The following is an 18,861-nucleotide window of genomic DNA, read 5'->3' on the forward strand; positions in this document are numbered from 1 at the left end:
CATTACTTCTTAATCCGTATCAGAATTGCTGTCTTGTGGTTCAATATACTGTCATTTTGTGGCCAGTATTCTGTGAATATGTTATTATCACAGAGTCTTGAAAAGTGTCACAGAATCAAGGGGCAGGTGGAAAGTCCATTTTCTCAGTATGCAGAGGGCTTATAAGTAGGGAGAATGGTTTTGTCCCATGTCAGTTGCTGAGGTTTTGAATTGTGGATTCCTCCAAAGTATGCACAAAAGCTGCACGCTGCCAACTTTTCTGACTTTAGAGCTCTAAATTAAGGCCAGTTCCTTTGCTCATCCCACAGACTCTTTCATGTTTCCTAACCGCAGCCTGAGAAAGGCGCCTTGGTTTCAACAGCAGCAGACCAGCATATGTTTACTTAATTCCTAAGACATGATGACAGTGGTCTCTGTGCCACTAAAAGCTTTTCTCTTTATTATTTTCGGTTGAAGCTAATTTCCAAGCTTTCCTTGCCTGTCACGTGTGTTTTGCAGTGCATTTGGTGCTGTCCATGAAGAGCAATGGAAGTTAAAGGAACAGCAGCTGAAAGTACAGATTGCTCAGCTTGAGACTGCCTTGAAATCTGATTTAACAGACAAAACTGAAGTCCTTGACAGATTAAAGACTGAACGAGGTACATATAAAGTAACTGCCAACTTACTCATTCAGACATCTGATGTTCACTCACTGAGCCAACCAGTACTCCCTGTGGTGCCTGCTGTTTGCTGGTCACCTTGCTAGTACTGGGGACACAACCTGATTGACAGCCATCCACTTTCATAAATTTACTAGTTGTTGAAAATTTCTCTTACTCAGCCTAGCACATTTGCCAAACAAAACAATTGTTTTTTCTCAGAGTTACTTTTATTCAGGTTGTCTTATTAAATGTGTTTAATTTTCCTAAATTCTGAGCCTTTCTTTTTTCAACAGTCAACAAGTGTTTATTACGCATCAGTATATGCTAGGCACTATTGTAAGTTCTAAGGATATAGCAATAATGAAACAAAGGCCTTGCACTCAAGAAATATAAATTTAATAGGGAGAAACTGACAATCATTAAGCAAATATGTCAGGTGGTGACAAATGCAATGAAGAAAAACAGCAATGTAAGATGACAGTGGCAGAAGTCATTGCTTGCTGGTTTTGATAGGTTCAACTGGAAAGACCTCTGATAGTGAGATATCTGATTCTGTTCTGAGACAGTGGATGTAGATATCAGGGAGTCTTATCAAGTGTTTCTGCTAAAATAATCATTAGTAAGTTTCATGTCATGAGTCATAGACTTCAACCTTTTTTGTCTCATAGAACTAAAATTATTATAATTAAAGGTGCCTGAACTACTGTATCACACACACTTATATATAGTACAAATATGCACCGTGGGGGAGATAAACTGTTTGAATCAAGTGCTACTTCTGTGTGCCCATCCACTAGATAAACTAAATAATGCCATACTAAGGTACTCCTTTGAATATTTGCTATTTAGTTGCATAAGAATGCTTAAAAGTTTAATACAGCCCGGGTGTGGAGGTACATACCTGTAATCCCAACAAGTGGAAAGCTGAGACAGGAAGATTGCAAGTTCGAGGCCACTCTGGGCTGCATACCAAGACCCTGTCTCACACACAAAAAAAAAGTTTAATACAAACTCAACAAAAGAATCATACTTTAGTTAGTTCTCTTATGTATTAATTTAGATCATAATGTCATATTTTACTGACTGAAAGGAACATTTTTTCACATTGTATCTTATGTGATAGCAATTTAAAACTGTGGTCAGAACTGGGTGTGGTGGCACATACCTATAATCCCAGCACTTGGGAAGCTGAGGTAGTAAGATTATAAATTCAAGGACAGCCTGAGCTGTATATTGAGACCCTACCCTAAAAAAATAATTAATTAAAAAATAAGCATGTGGTCAGACTTTTTTTCACATGTCAACAAACCTGAAATAGGAGAACATCGTATAGTCAGTATAGTCTTTATTACAATGAAATACAGTAATCAGTATTTATTCACCAAGAGATTAAATTTGATGATTATGAATTGTTGTAGAAGGTTGTGAGTGTAATAAAATGGTGACATGTTTTTTGACCTGATGGGTGTTGAAAATTTTTCATGTCACAGATACAGTTCTGATTGTGGTGTGCGTTGTTGAATGTCTAACAGAGTGCTTTGTCTTGTAGTTGCTCAATAAATGCTTGTCCACTGGAGCAAATACAAGTGGTCTGTCTTCCCTCTCTCACCTCCAGAAGCTAACAAACTGCTCATTTTTAAAAGGAAATGAAAGAAACCTTTTTGTTGTTGTTGTTTCTATACTTTCTATTTCCAGAGATACCAACAATTCTAAAACTTTTATTTCTAAGACATCTGATTGGTCTCTGAAAAGGCTGTGCCCCCAGCTCTAAGAAACACTTTCTAAGGGGTAGATTCCTAGTTTTTTCTTTACACTGTTTATTTTGAGAGTTCTTATTAAGTATTACAGTTGCTAAGACATTTTAATTATCTGTCCATCTCCATTTTATACAGGAGCTTATGTATTTTGAGGATGTTTTTGAATAATCAAAATAACTCACGTACACTGTGAAAAAAAGTCTATTAAACAAAAAACTGAGAATCACTCAACTTCACAGCCTCAGGATAATCACTGCCAACATTTGATTTCTGTCTTCTCAGAGTTGTTAATATATGCATATACCTCTTTAATACACTTTTTATTTACTATATTGTAAGATCATTGCCCCCCCTTTTTGGGGGCAGTACTGGGGTTTGAACTCAGGTCCTTGGACTTGCTAGGCAGGTACTCTCCCACTTGAGCCATGCCCCTAGCACTTTTTTTTCTTTAGTTATTTTTTCAGATAGGGTCTCACACTTTTCTCCTGACACTGGCCTTGGACCTTAGTCCTCCTCCCTATGCCATCTATGCCTAGAATTACAGATGCACATGATCGTCCCTGGCTTGTTTCTTGAGATGGAGGTAGGGGGGGGTCTCACTAACTTTTTGCCCTAGCTGGCCTCAAACCTCAACCCTCCCAACCTCTGCTTCCCAAGTAGCTGGGATTACTGGCATGTGCCACTACACTCAACCCTGAGTATATCCAACCTTGAGTATAAATTTAAATCTATGTCATCATCATTTATAATGGCTGTTACAGTTTTTCATTGTGTGGGTATACCATAGATTATTTGTCTTTTGTTGGTGAATATTTAAATAACTTCTTTATTTTGGTGGTGTGATATTAGGGTTTGAATTCAGGGCCTCTTGCTTGCTAAGTGGGCACATTACCACTTGAGCCATGCCCCCAGTCCATAACTTCATTATTTTTAAATATCATAAACAACATCTTTCCAGAGAAATTTTTACACATTTTTCCAGTTACTTTCTAAAGAAAAATTACCTGAACTGTTATTTTCCAGTTATTTTTCTTTGAATAGTTCAAACTTGTAAGTCTAAGGATTCAAGTTTTTATTTATTTGTAAAGACATTATAAGTTATAAGAAAAACATAGCCTTTATTTTTTCCAGGGAAACAATAAATTAAAAAATTGAAGTTATCTATATCAGGAAGTGTTTTAATATTTAGAAAGTTGGGTTTTCACACAGATTTTAATTCTTTGATTCTACTTTGAAGTCTCCTCAAACACCATCCTCTTCATGTGTCAGTGCTCTTTGTCAGAGTTGTTTCCCTGGCTTCTTATAGTCATTCATCTAACTGGCAAATCATTTTTAGAGAATGCTCACCTCTTTATTCAAGGTACAAATTAGTTTCAGATTGTGTGAATGTGTGGGGGAAGGATATGTAAATGCAGTTTGCATTTGGTTAATGCTTAAATTAACTGCATGTGTTTAAGGCTTGCTTTTTTTAAAAGTTCCTTTCTATCTTTAGCTGAAATGCATAATTCAGCATAATGCATATGGTTATATTGATCACAGCTGAAGATATTAGCACAAGAGGGCTCTGAAAATTGTTTAAATTATTCTCTGCACTTTCCTTAATAATGTGCTGGAAGAACATAAATTTGAAAGAGTGAAATGTTATCTCATTTGAATAAAATGCTGTTTAGCTTAACCTGCTTTTTGTCAAATCATAAGGTAAGGAGGTTATTTTTCATCTTGTACAGAATGCTTTGATTTCTCATATTATAATTCAGCAAGTCTATTTCCTGTTTGAACTGTAGTGTTTCAGTACTTTTTTGAAAAACCCAAGAGTTATATCCTCAATACACAGTCAGAGAAAGGAAAAATATAGTGTATAATTCTATATAAATTGAGCAGAGAGGTTACTGATGCTTGGTGATGTCTTCTCCCACTAAGTTACTCTCCTGCAAATAATGCCCTAGTTTTTAAAATGTCAGTAAACACAGACACAGTTGGTGAAACAAAGATGAGTAAAGGATGGAAACATTTAAATGACTTTATTACCTATTAGCATATCATTCTTAGAAACTGTGCTCTGAAAAATTAAAACGGTAGAAAAACTGGAGCATTGAAATAATAAAGTACATACTAGATTAAGATGGAGCAGTCACGTTCCTTATACTTTAGCTCATGCTTAAGCCCTTAGTGTTTTCATGGCCATAGAATGAAATTATGTTCCTCCAGATCTTTGGTTTGTCATCCTTCTGACTGTGTTTACATTTTTTGTTGTGGCCTAATGATTAAGTATTTTTCACATTTAGAGATCCTTTTGGTTCACTAGATATAAGCAACTTACACTGAAAGATGACCTTTTAGCCTTCTACCAATAAGATTCAAGTGTTTATATATTTGAGCTGAGCATCATAGTGCATATCTATAATCCTCACTGCTCTGGAGGCAGAGGCAAGAGGATCTTGAGTTTGAGGCCAGCCAAGCAAATTTAGCAAGACCCTATCTCAAAAACAAAGGGTCTAGAGGCGTGGCATGTGCCAGAACCTAGGTTTCAATCCACAGTACCAAAAAAAGGAGGGGGTATATATTTATATTAAAATATCTCTATCTTTGTATATCTTAGGGTTGCATTTTTTTTGGTTTTTAGATTGCTAGGAAATACATGATCTTAAAAATATCCAAATTTAATTCATTTCTTCTTAACTGTAATTTAACATTGTTACTTAGATGTAGTATGTATAGCTTGGGAACACAAGCCTTAAAAAAGTCAGAAACATTCTTATATAAAAGGTAATCAGAGCTGGAGGAGTGGCTTATGTGGTAAGTGCCTGCCTAGCAAGCACAAGGCCCTGAGTTCAAACCCCAGTGTACTGCAAAAAAAATAAAATGTAATCTGAATGCAAATGAATTCATGGAAAGAATTCTTGGAAAATGTATTGATTTCTTTTTTAAGAAAAGGCAACAAAAGTGTACAACTTAAATTGAGGACTTATGATAAACATAAGTCATTGAGAGCAGAAAGAAATTAGTGGAGATGTTTTAGATGACATAGTTTAGATAAGCCTATGGGGAGTCCACAAGGGAGGGTTACTGATGGTGGTTGTCAGTAACCCTAGCAGGAAGCACACTTGAGAACATGAGACTAAGAATACACACTTGTCATCCAGCTATTATGCTTTTAAAATTTTAAACATGTTTAATGCAGAGAGGAAAAAAATTAGTCTCTATGAATTTGCCATGTCTGGTAGCTCTACTTTATATTCCTGCTTGACGGTCATGGTAAATGTGTGCCTAGGCACACGGAATTCATATCCATTCCTTAATGATAGCACTAAGTCTTTGTCCCATTAATTAATAGCATGAACTCAGTGAACAATGGACACATGTGAATTATCATTGATACTACCTTGCACTGGTTAAGAATCTGTTTCTCCTATTGGAACAGATTTGTTAGAAGTACTACTGATTAAATTACAGATTTGCAGTTTACTAGATATATTATCTTGTTTTAATACAAAGACTTTATGCTAAGTTGAGGAAAGAAATTTCAAAACTAAAAGACAAAAACTAAAAGAAAAAAATTTTTTGCATGCCTTTCAGGACCCTTAATAAGGAAGTAAAAATCATATATTTCGAAATGCATATTCTTAGGCATTTTAAATAGAATGTTTCTTTGAAGTCTCGGAGGCCACAATTTCCTTATATTAATACTATGAACTTACGTTTTTGATAAGCCTCAAATCATATGGTAGACACATGATAGTGTTTCTTCACTCCTCGTTCTCCTGCTGCCTTTCTTTAGGTACTAGCTCAATTTCCTCTCTGACCTGAGCGACACTAGATCCAGCTTGGTGTGTAACAGGAATTAAATTAATTTGAAAAGTGTTCTCTGACCTAATTGTCACTTACCTATCTTTCTAATTGTGTTGACTTATTTTTAAGACCAAAATGAGAAACTCATTCAAGAGAATAGAGAACTACAGTTACAGCATCTGGAACAAAAGCAACAACTTGATGAACTTAAAAATCGCCTGAAGTTTTTCAACCAGGTGAATTATTGTCTTATTTAATGAATTTTATCTACATATTTTATCCCTAGAGAAAATACTGTATTACAAAATAAAAGCAATTCAGGATATCACTTAATTTATTTACTCTATGCATGATTAGGCAGCTTATGTTCTGTGAGGACATTCTCAATAGTTGGAGTGTCTCCTGTACGTAGTTCATTAATTCATGGTCTCAGGCTCCCAGGCTTCATTAAGATGACTTAAATAGTTGACTGTCTCTTGTACCTTCCAGTAACATCTCATTGAAAGTTTTTATTTAACCCATTGCAGGAAAGTGATATTAATGCTGATGAATTGAGTGAAGCTCTCCTGCTTATAAAGGTAACTTTTTGAACTTGACCATAATTTCTTATCTTCATATAACTGTTTCAACATAATGATGACTTTCATCTGTAGCCCTTATAGTAGGAGAATGAATTATTTGAGCATCTTCTGAAATGTAGTGCCTGTTTTATGCATATGTATATATATATATCTATATATACATATATATAGATATATATAAATTCATCACATATCAACTCTACTGAGACTGAAGAAGATGTTCTGGTGACATTTAGTTAAAGCATATGCATAATTCATAATAACATCAAAATTACATTAAGATAGACCTCAGAAACCCTTATTTAAAGCACTGTCTTTAACTGTAACAAACATCTTACTTTTACCTGGCTCACTATACACTTTTCTGCCCTAAAAGATCTTGATTTGAACTATATTATTGTAAGTAAAATACCAAGTTATAAATATAGCAAGAATATATTTTCTAGTCTAGGGTATTCTTTTATCTATAAGAAGACACAAGAAAATGTACTTCTTTCCTTTTTAAGTCACATTGTACATTTTAGTTGAATGAAGATATACAAATAAATGTCCATGATTCTTTTTTATGTTGTGAAGTAATAAAGTGTTTTTTGATTTCTCTGTAATTGTGGCAAATCTCTATCCATATATGTATGTTAGGAATACTTTATTACGGATGAAAATACATGGTTTCAATATATGATTATCTCTTGCTGTATCTACATTAGTTCACATGATCACATTCAAGATTCTTGTTTCAGTAATAAATGTTTTTCTTTAGGCTCAAAAAGAACAGAAAAATGGAGACCTTTCATTTTTAGAGAAAGTAGACTGTACAATTAATAAAGATCTAGAGCGCTCGATGAGAGATCTGCAAGCAACTCATGCAGAAACAGTGCAAGAACTTGAAAAGACAAGAAACATGCTAATTCTACAACACAAAATTAATAAAGATTATCAGGTAATGTAATACACTAAAATTGAAAGGGTAGGTTTTCTGATATTCTGCTGATGATTTACTTTTCTAAGAAGTATCATATCGTAATCTGTTATCACCTATTACTGTATGTTACCACATCCCTAGAGTTTAGCCTTGAACCTAGGTAGTTAGAATAAATAGTTAACAAACATTTTAAGTCCCTGGTTTAGGAATGAGTAGTGACAGTGAACTCACCTCCATAGTGTTAGCAGATACATCAGAGTTATCCTCAAGTCCTGCCACAGTCACCTTAGGTTAGCTTTTAACAAAGTGGAAACTCATCTCCATAAAAGGGAATCCAGAGCTTTGCGTATTTTACTTACAATCTGTGAACACTGACTGCAAGCTTAGTTTTTTAAACTGAGGTCAGGATACCATGGTTTACAGCTCCTGGTGGCCCATCTAGAAAATGCCTGAATCATAGTAGCTTTGAAAAATGAAAATGGACTAATCTTAAGTATTGAAACTTAGCATCTCTTGTTTTTTAGATGGAAGTTGAGGCAGTGACCCATAAGATGGAAAATATGCAGCAAGATTATGAACTTAAAGTGGAGCAGTATGTTCATCTTCTTGATATCAGGGCTGCACGCATCCAGAAATTAGAAGGTACAGTGCACACAACTTTTGTCCACAGTTACTATAGAGGAGTAGATTTATAAAAGTTGAAAATGTCAGCCACGTCTTCACTCCCAGTCTTTTGCTATATTTCCCCTCAGTGTGTAATAAACTACCAGAAAGACTGCTTCATCTGATCCTTTTCTGCTCAAGAATTTTTAGCAGAATTTTTCAAGAATTTACTGCTTTTTGAGTTCAGTGTTGCAGGCAAGATTCCAAAGTACTGCTGGGTGCCAATGGCTCACACCTGTAATCCTAGCTACTCAAGAGGCAGAGATTAGGAGGATCACAGTTCAAAGCTAGCCCCGGACAAATAGTTCAGGAGACCCTTTCTCAAAAATATTCATCACAAAGGGAAAAAAAAAACCAGATTCCAAAATACTTCATAAATACTGTAGACTCAAATTTACCTCTAATTTCTCTTTTATGCAGCTTGTGCACCTCAGCCAGCTAGGTCTGCTTGTTCTTTGTCAGATTCATCTTGCTTAGTCTAGTCACCCACCTTAATTCTTGCTGTTTCTCTGCCTAAATCACCTTTTTACCTTGACTTCAAGATAATACCCTTTTCTACTTCAAAATCTTAGCTCATTGCTCACCCACACCAGGAAGCTAGCTGTGATTACTTGTGCTAATTACCTCAAACCACTGTCCCTCTACCTGAAACACCCTTGTGATGATTTTCGAACTCCAGCAAGTGTGACATTCATCTGAGGAATATGGTTGTGGTGGCACACGCCTGTCATCCCAGCACTTTGAAGCTGAGGCAGGAGGATCAGGAGTTTGAAACTAGCCCTGGCTACATTGTGAATTCAAAGCCATCCTGGACTTTTAGATCCTATCTAAAAGAAAGGAAAGGAAAGAAAACCACCTGCAGGACTTGTTTAAAATATGGCTTACAGGGCCCCATCCCTAGAGGTTCTGGGGCCCATGAATCTTATATTTAGAAAAAACAGAAGCTGTTGATATGCAGGTGAAAGACTATACCTTGAAAAACACTAGCCTAGCGCGTACCTACACCATTTTTTTCTCATGTACTCAGAAAACATGTTTAAGGATGACATGAATGTTCCTCAGTTTGGGGCTTTTGCATATTCACTGTATCCACTATACGAAGTTCTGTAGTCGTAAGTACTGTCTGATGTCCACTCTCAGACAGTACTTAATTCAGTCGCCTGAATTATTGAGGCGATTTGTTCACAATTTGTATATATTTATTGATATTTATTATACTGGCAGTTAAGTCAGAAAAATTCATAACTACTTTTAATCATGTTAAAATAGTAAACCTATTACATATTAACATAAACTATAGTATTTATTTTTAAGGTATTTCAAAAAATTGTGTGAAAGTGGCATTCTTTTAAAATTTTTAATGTTTTTACAAACCTGTTAACGGTCTAATTTACTAGAAAATAGACAAATAATTACATCTGCTTCTGCATTTAATTTGTTGTGATATCACACAGCATATAGCCTCTGAGAAACTGCTTTATATACTTACAATAAAAATGAAAAAGGTAAATAACATCTAAGTACTATTATTAAAATAGTTTTATTCTCACAGACCCCTAAGACATTTTAAGAGACGTTTAGAGTTTCCCAGACCACACTTTGAGAATCTCTGCTCAATGAAGAAGGAATAAATAAATATCTTTATCTAATTGAACAGGGCTTTCCAAAAGTCAAGGAGCAGTGTATATCTTTTATTCCTAGTAGTACTCAATAAAAATTTGCCTAATGGAATTTTCTTTGTTACAAGGGAGGTCAGAGGGAAGAATTTTCATTCTTTCAAGTCTTAGGAAATCTTAACCAGTGCTTTGTCCTCTAAATTCATTGATTCATCCCATAAACATGTTCAGGTCCCTAATGCATCCAAGCAAAGTGCTAGCCAGCAAGAATACAAACAGGAAAAACTGAGGCACCATCCTCTAGGAACTCAGAAGATGTGAACAAGTAAATAGAAGGTTATGCTTTGCTATAAAGAATGTGAAACTAACAAAAGCCAAAGGAATTGTCTTAGTCTATTTGTGTCACTGTAACAGAATATCTGAGACTGGATAATTTATAAATATCAAAGATTATTTTTTGTTTTGGTTTGGTTGGTGTGCTGGGGATTATACCCTGGATCTCATGTGTGCTAAGCATGTACTCTACCACTGAGCTACAGTCCTAATATGAGGGATATATATCTCACCGTTCAGAGGCTGGACTCCAGATTGAAGGGCCCACATCTGGTAAGGTTCTTTTTACTGTGTTATCCCATGGCAGAAGACAGAAGCGCAAAAGAACATGCACAAGTGAAAGCAAGAGAGGACAAAACTCACTTTTACAATAAACCCACTCTTGATAATGACATTAATCCATTCATGAGGGCAGAGTCTACATGACCTCTTTAAAGTCCCAGCTCTCAACACTGTTACTTTGGGGATTAAGTTTCTAGCAAAAGAGTTTTAGGAGACATGCAAACCATAGCAAGTATCAAGGAAATGTCAATGCAGTAACACCTATTTCTACCTCAAGATTCAGGGAAAATTCCACACAGTAGGGGGGAAAAAGACAGAATTCACCACTTAGTGAAAGTAATGAGAAAAGCCTTCCAGACAGTAAAGCAGGCAAAAGCACCCTAAATTTCCAGGTGTGGCAGCTAATATCTGTAAACCACAGCACTGGGGGAGGGTGGTGGAAGAATTGTCGGTTTGAGGCCAACCTGGATTATACAGAGAGATTCTGGTCTCAAACAAAAAATATCCTAAATATAGAGCATTGTGGTACGTGTGAGAAACTGTACTGTGGATCCAATTAATTGGATCTCAGGATGAGTAAAGTGAGAACCTGGAAATAAGACTAGAAAGAAGGGAGGGGTGAGGATAGGTAAGACACCTAAAAAATTAGCTAGCATTTGTTGCCCTTAACGCAGAGAAACTAAAGCAGATACCTTAAAAGCAACTGAGGCCAATAGGAAAAGGGGACCAGGAACTAGAGAAAAGGTTAGATCAAAAAGAATTAACCTAGAAGGTAACACACACGCACAGGAAATCAATGTGAGTCAATGCCCTGTATGGCTATCCTTATCTCAACCAGCAAAAACCCTTGTTCCTTCCTATTATAGCTTATACTCTCTCTACAACAAAATTAGAAATAAGGGCAAAATAGTTTCTGCTGAGTATTGAGGGGATGGGGGGGAGAGGGAGGGGGTGGAGTGGGTGGCAAGGGAGGGGGTGGGGGCAGGGGGAAGAAATGACCCAAGCCTTGTATGCACATATGAATAATTAAAAAAAAAAAAAAAGACTAGAAAGAACAAAATCACAAAGGCCCTGTTTGCCACCATGATAAGTTTGAGCCTTACTAACTTGGAGAATCATCAGCCAGGGGTTTTTAACATGCTCAGCACTGCATTTTGGAGATTATGATATACATATTTGGAGAATGAATAAGACATGGAGGGAAGAAGCAGTCAGAGTTTGGTATTATTCTAGTTAATAAACTGAAAGTATAAAAAAGATATAGTAGAGATAGGGAGGTCAGGAACAAATCTGATAAAGACTCAGGGAATTGTGTGAAATAATAGTGACCTTATAGACGTGGGGGAAGTAACAGAAAAGAATCTAGGATGAGTGGTTTCTGACTTGAACAACTGGATGAATGCTAACACCATCACTTGAGATTCAGAGTACAGAAATAGAAGATAACATGATCCCTTCTGGTTTTGATATGTTGAGTTTAATGTGCCCTTGAGATATCCAGGATGTTAAGAGTAAGGCAGAATATTAGATATGTTGGTCTGGAATTTAGGAAAGAAATCTGAATTAAAAATAGAAATATGAACCAGGTATGGTGGATCATGCCTATAATCCCAACAGAGATCAGGAGGATCCTAGTTTGAGGCAAAAAGTTAGCAAGACCCATTTCAAAAGCTAGGCATAGTGGATCACATCTCTAATCCCAGCTACACAGGTGGCATAGGCAAGAGGATCATGGTCCAGGCAAGCCCAAGCAAAAAAAAGCACAAGAACCTATCTGAAAAGTAAGTAAAGGAAAAAAAGTGGGAGTGGGGCCTGACTCAAGTGGTAGAGCACCTGCCTAGCAAGAAGAAGGCCCTGTATTCAAATTCCAGCACTGCTCAAAAAAAATAGAATTATGGACACTCTAAGCATATTGATAGTAGCAAAATTCATAAAAGCAAATGAGATCACCCATGAGAACATGCGGACTAAGAAGAGAATTTAAAACAGATCCCAGGGAACTTGCAGAGAAAGAAAAGACCTTAAAAAATGAAAAGAGGAGAAACAGAGAAGACATATGGAAGCCCAGATAAGATGGAAATTTGCAGAAAGGAAAGCATTCATCAGTCTCAAATGAAGGAAAGAAATCAAATAATACAAGGTCCAGTGTCGATTGGGTTTAGTAATTAATTGGTTGTTGGTGGTTGGCTCTTAACATGAGTAGTTGGAAAACACTTGTATACATTATTCTTTCTAGAAATTTGAGTTTCCAAATACATTAAGGGGGGAATGTGTATAGAAAAAGATGTATCTTTAAACTGCACATTTAAAGTATCACTTGGTGAGCCTGGACCTATGTAAACAACTGTGAAACCATCACCATAATCAAGATCATAAACATGCCCAGCACCCCCCAAAACAGAAATGTATGTGTGTGTATCTTAATCTTATTGAGCTATAGGGAAGAAGCCCATGGGAAGAGACCAGGGATAGAACTGAGGCAGAGGAGCAGGTAGATCCAAGTAGTGGCCTCTGCTGTCCAGTCAGAGGCTTGCTTTCTTCCTTCCTTTTCCCTGTTTTAGGCTACTAATTACTGAAGTTGTAATGTTTTTAATTTTTTTTGTTGCAAATTGACAAATTATAGTTGTATGTATTTTGAAGTTGTAATTTTGTTTAGTAAAAGATGTCAAAACAAGTAATGAACTTCTGTATGATAAAGTATTATTTACAGAAAAATAGTGTAGTCATAGAATTTAAGATTGAGAGTGGCACTAAAAGTACTGAGACCTCCTACCGCTTCAGCGGTCAGTTTGCATCTCCATATGTCAATATTTGAAAATCTCTAAACTGTGTGTCTTCTTCTCTTGTAGCCCAGTTAAGAGATATTGCATATGGCACCAAGCAGTACAAATTTAAACCAGAAATCATGCCAGATGACTCTGTTGATGAATTTGATGAAACCATCCATCTAGAACGTGGTGAAAATCTCTTTGAAATCCATATCAGCAAAGTTACCTTTTCTTCTGAAGTTTTACAGGCATCTGGAGATAAAGAGCCTGTCACTTTCTGTACCTATGCTTTCTATGATTTTGAACTACAGACAACTCCCATTGTGCAAGGCCTTCACCCAGAATACAACTTCACTTCTCAGTATCTTGTTCATGTTAATGACTTATTTCTGCAGTATATTCAGAAGAACACTATCACTCTTGAGGTTCACCATGCTTACAGCACAGATTATGAAACAATCGCAGCATGTCAATTGAAATTCCATGAAATTTTAGAAAAAAGTGGTCGAATATTTTGCACAGCCACTTTGGTTGGTAAGTACAGTTTATAAGCTTTGGATGTTTGAGTCATTAATTTGGTTTGTATGTTCAATGATATTCTACATTAGTATCTTCTTTTATACATTAAAGGTACATTCTTAGTAGGAACATGTTCTTTGCCCACAGTTGAACTAACTTCAGTGTCATTAATGATTTCAGTAAGATACTATCGATACTTATAACTCTTATAAATATCTATTAAACTTCCAACTTCAGATGTTTATTTACCCTCTTGATTAAGATATTACAGTATCACTATTCTTAAGTACTAGGAATACTGGTCAGTGGTAAATAAAACACACAAAACCTGTGCCACTGTGTGGCTTAGCTAACCTTCTAGAGGGAAAGCAGGCAATTAAATAAATAAATGTATATATAGTCTATTTATTTACTAATCTATCTGTAGAGAGAGAGTCATATGAAGTCATAAGAGCAAGAGGCTAAAGAGGCCTGGAGGGTTCCTACTTCAGATAATGGCTTCTCTAAGAGGGTGACACTGGTAAAGACCTGAATGAAGGTCCATGGCAGAATATAGGGGAAAACAGTTTCAGGATGGGGAAATAGCAAAAACAAAGATCTGAGGAGTAACAGACCTTGTTGGAGGCACAGCAACAAGCCCAGTAACTGTAGCAAATAAAAAATTAAACCAATTGGCAAGGACCAGATCATGTTATAGAACCTTGTGGATCAGAGTGAGAATTTTTGAATTTTTTTTAAGTTTTATGAAAATCGTGCTGAGTACTGTGGAAAGGATAATCTTTAGGTGACAAGAGGGAAAATAAGACCATTCACAATTTATTGCATTGATTATGGGAAGATGGCAGTGGCTTGAATTAAGATGGCAATGAAAGTGGTGGTAAGAAGTTTCATGTTCGGGATGTTTTTTATTAACTCTTTCTTTAGGATTTGCTGATTGTTAAATATAGGTCAATGAGGGAAACAGAGAAGGCAAGAATTTCTGGAATGTGATGCCATTTACTGAGCTAGGAAAGATTGGGAAAGGAACAAATTAAAGGAAGAAAATCAAAAGAGAAGTGGGGCAAGTTGGTGAAGTAGAAACTTTCTCCATCTGACTCCATGAATAGGAAGAGTCAGAGCAATAAAGAAGAGACTATATTTGGAAGAGAGAACAAGAAAAAGAGGACCAGGAGCTACAAAAGAAGGAACTGAAAAGCATGGAGAAACAGAAAGATGACAGAGTAAATTAGCAGCTTCAGCCCTATCTCCACCAGTGGGGAGGGGAAGCTGAAGCTTCTACCACAAAGTAAACTAGGTGGCTTTGCAGCAGACTGGCAGACCTAGCAGTGGGACAATCCCATACCTCCCATAAGCCTTAAACCTAGTATGGGGATTTTGTGGGACTGACTTCTCCAAGGTGATAGATAAGAAAGATATTCTTTCTCTTCCTATATCTCAGAAAGCTATAAAAAGAGAGAGCCTGCTTTTCTAGACTGAGCTACTTGGGAACCTAAAAACAAAGAACAAGTGCAATTCAGGGAATCTTGGGACACAAGCCCACTGTGTCTGGAAGGGAGACAGCCATGAGAGGAAGTTGTAAAGAGGAAGAGGGTCTGACATGGGCAAGCTGAGAAATTTAAGCAGCAGGAACTTTCGGAAATGGAGGATATGGTGGTCAGGGCCCCACCCTCCATGATGAAAGAAAGTTCCATTGCTTGAGTATCACTGTGGAAACAGCACCAAGCCTGTGGATGACAGAGTGTTCAGGCCCCAGGAGCTGCCTGCAAGCCACAGGCATTTGCTGCCAAGCAGGTTTTGAAACTGAGATACTCTGTATTCTTGAAAACCAGGGAAGACTCATGGAGTCTTAGGACACCCTGCCACATTGTCTAGATGGAGGATAGCTACAAGCTGTGGTTGTAGAGAAGGAAAAGGTGTGATGTGGACCCACTGAAAAATTTAGGCAGTAGGGAGCCCAGGCAGTGGTCAAGGTGATCAGTGGCACCACCCTCCCTGAAGAAAATATATCCCATTGCCTGAGGATCACTGTGGACACTACCCCAAGCCTGTGATTTAAACTTCCAGCTGACAACTTGGCCTCAGATATGTAAATCCCAATGCAGAAACACAAGAAATATGAGTAAACAAGGCAATATGACTCCTCCAAAGGTCAACAGACCCACCATAACAAATAATAAGGATATTGAAGCCGGTGAAACTGCAAAGAACTCAAAAGAATGATTGTAAAAATAACCAATGAAATTAGAAAGGACATATATGAACACCTGAATGAATTCAAAGAGAATGCAGATAAACAGCTGAATGAAGTAAGGAAGACAATGCAGAATATGAAAAAGAAATTCAATAAAGCTATAGAAATCCTGAAACTATCAGGTTGATATTCTAGAAATGAAAACCTTAATAAGCCAAATAAAACACTCAGTAGAAAGCCTCTCCAGTAAACTGGATCAAATTAAAGACAGGCTGTCAAGGTTTGATGACAAGATAAATGTATTAGAACATTCAGATGAAAATAAAAAAGAAGTATGAGCAGTACCTGCAAGACCTCTGGGACACCAGTGAGAGACCAAACCTACAAATTGTGGGCATTCCTATAAGGAAAAAGTATAGAAAACATAATAGGAGAAATTTTCCAAATTTTGAGAAAGAAATTCATGTACAGGAAACTTACAGACACAAAAGACAAGACCAGGAAACATCTCCAAAACATATTACAGTTAAAATATTAAATGTACAGAAGAAGAAGAGAATATTGAAAGTTGCAGGAGAGAAACATCAAGTCACATACAAAGGTAAATTCATCACAATAACAGCAGATTTCTCAATAGAAACTAAAAACCAGGAAGGCACGGAATGATATATTTCAAGCCTTGAAAGAAAATTTCTGACAACCTAGATTACCGTATCCAGCAAAGCTATCTTCATAACTGAAGGAGAAATAAAAACCTTCCATGATAAATAAAAACTAAAGGAATTCATGAATATTAAGCCAGTACAGCTGAAGATGCTTAAAGGAATCCTACATACAAAAGAAGAAAAATGCAACCAGGAAAATACCAGAAAGAATAAATCTCACTAAATGAGTAGGTAAGCAAATGAGGATTAGGAAAGAATCAAACATTAGAGAAACAACAAATGACAGGAAATACTACATAGCTTTCAATATTAATTCTTAGTGTTAATGGTCTCAGTTCTCCAATCAAGACATAGACGGGCCTGGCAGGTTGAACTAAAAAACAAGACCCAACCATTGTTGCCTACAAAAAATATACATCACTGGCAAAGACAAATGACTTATGGTAAAAGGATAAAAGAAGATATTCTAAGAAAATGGAGCCTGAAAGCAAGAAGAAGTAGCTAGACTCGTATCTGACAAAGTAGAATTCAAACAAAATTAGCTAAGAACAACTCATCAAGAGGCGTTAAAAAATTGTAAACATATATACAGTGCATGTCAGTGCACCCAATTTCATGAAACAAACACTACTGGATATAAAATCACAGGTAGACCCCAACATACATAATAGTGAGTGACTTTAATACCCAACTTTCATCAATAATCTCAAAAAAATAAAATACCTAGAGATAAACTAAAGAGGTAAAAGACCTCTACAATGAAAACTATAAAACATTGAAGAAGTTGAAGAAGACACTAGAAAATGAAAAGACCTCCCATGTTCATGAATTGGTAGAATTAATATTGTACAAATGGCTATAGTTCTGAAAGCAATCTCCAAATTCAATACAGTCCTCTCAAAATCCCAATATCATTCTTCACAAAAATAGAAATATAATCAATCCTAAAATTCTGTGGAAGTATAAAAAAACCCTAGATGGCCAAAGCAATCCTGAGCAAAAAAAGCAATGCAGGATGTATCACAATACATGTCTTCAAATTATGTAATATAGAGCCATAGCAACAAAAACATGGTACTAGCACAAATGCAGACATGTAGAGCAATGCAATAGAAGACTCAAAAATAAACACACAATACTCATCTGATTTTTTACAAAGGAGCCAAAAACTTACAGTAGAGAAATTACAGCCTCTTCAATAAATGGTATTGGGAAAACTGGATATGCACATGTGGAAGAATGAAGTTAGATCCCTGTCTCTCACTCTGTACAAAAATCTATTCAAAATGGAACAAAGTCTTTAAGACCTGAAACTTTGAAACTACTCTGGGAAAACATTTGAAGATATGGGCACCGGCAATAGATTTCAGATAGGACTCTTGCTCTTCAGAAAGTAAGAGCAAGAAAAATTGACAAATGGGATTGCATTAAATTAAAAAGCTTTTGCACATCAAAGGAAACAATTACCAGAATGAAGAAGCAGTCCATAGAATGAGAGAAAATCTTTTAAAGCTATTCATCAGTTGTAAGATTAATATCCAGAATTATAAAGAGTGCAAAAATTAAACACCAAAAGAATAATCCTATTGATAAATGAGCAAATGAATTGGACAGCTCTCAAAGGAAAAAGTACAAATGGCATATAAATACATGAAAATGTTCAACATTCTTAGACATAAAGGAATTGCAAATCAAAACATTGGGATTCCATCTTACTCAAATCAGAATGACTGTCATCAAGAAAACAACAAATGCTGGTAAGCATTTGGAACAAAGACACCCTTATATACTGTTGGTAGGAATATAAATTTGTGGAGTCACTATAGAAATCAGGATGGAGGTTCTTCAAGAAACTAAAAAACAAACTACCATATGATCCTGCTATACCACTCTCGGGCATATAGCCAAAGGAAGGTAAGTCAACATACAATAGAGATACTTGCATATCCATGAGTATTAGCCTAGTTGCCCAACAACTGATGAATACATAAAAGTGGTCCATACACACAATGGGGTATTATTCAACAATAAAGAAGAATGAAATGATGTCATTTGCAGGAAAATGGATAGAACTGGATGGAGATTATCATGTTGAACAAGGTAAGCCAAAATCAGAAAGACAAATATCATATGC

At 36.2% G+C, this 18,861-nt stretch overlaps 1 protein-coding gene across 3 annotated transcripts in view; it reads left to right on the plus strand.

The window, feature by feature from the left end:
- Nucleotides 1-18,861, plus strand: part of Rpgrip1l (RPGRIP1 like) — a 103,714-nt gene that overhangs the window by 31,516 nt on the left and 53,337 nt on the right. For all 3 annotated transcript variants that reach the window (XM_074055986.1, XM_074055987.1, XM_020157660.2), the window contains 6 exons: nt 499-638; nt 6,317-6,423; nt 6,715-6,765; nt 7,529-7,708; nt 8,215-8,332; nt 13,434-13,886. In XM_074055986.1, the coding sequence (XP_073912087.1) occupies nt 499-638; nt 6,317-6,423; nt 6,715-6,765; nt 7,529-7,708; nt 8,215-8,332; nt 13,434-13,886 (1,049 nt within the window). The remainder of the gene's footprint in view (nt 1-498; nt 639-6,316; nt 6,424-6,714; nt 6,766-7,528; nt 7,709-8,214; nt 8,333-13,433; nt 13,887-18,861) is intronic.

Source organism: Castor canadensis, chromosome 15 (genome assembly GCF_047511655.1).
Source record: "Castor canadensis chromosome 15, mCasCan1.hap1v2, whole genome shotgun sequence".
NCBI classification, from domain to species: Eukaryota; Metazoa; Chordata; class Mammalia; order Rodentia; family Castoridae; genus Castor; species Castor canadensis.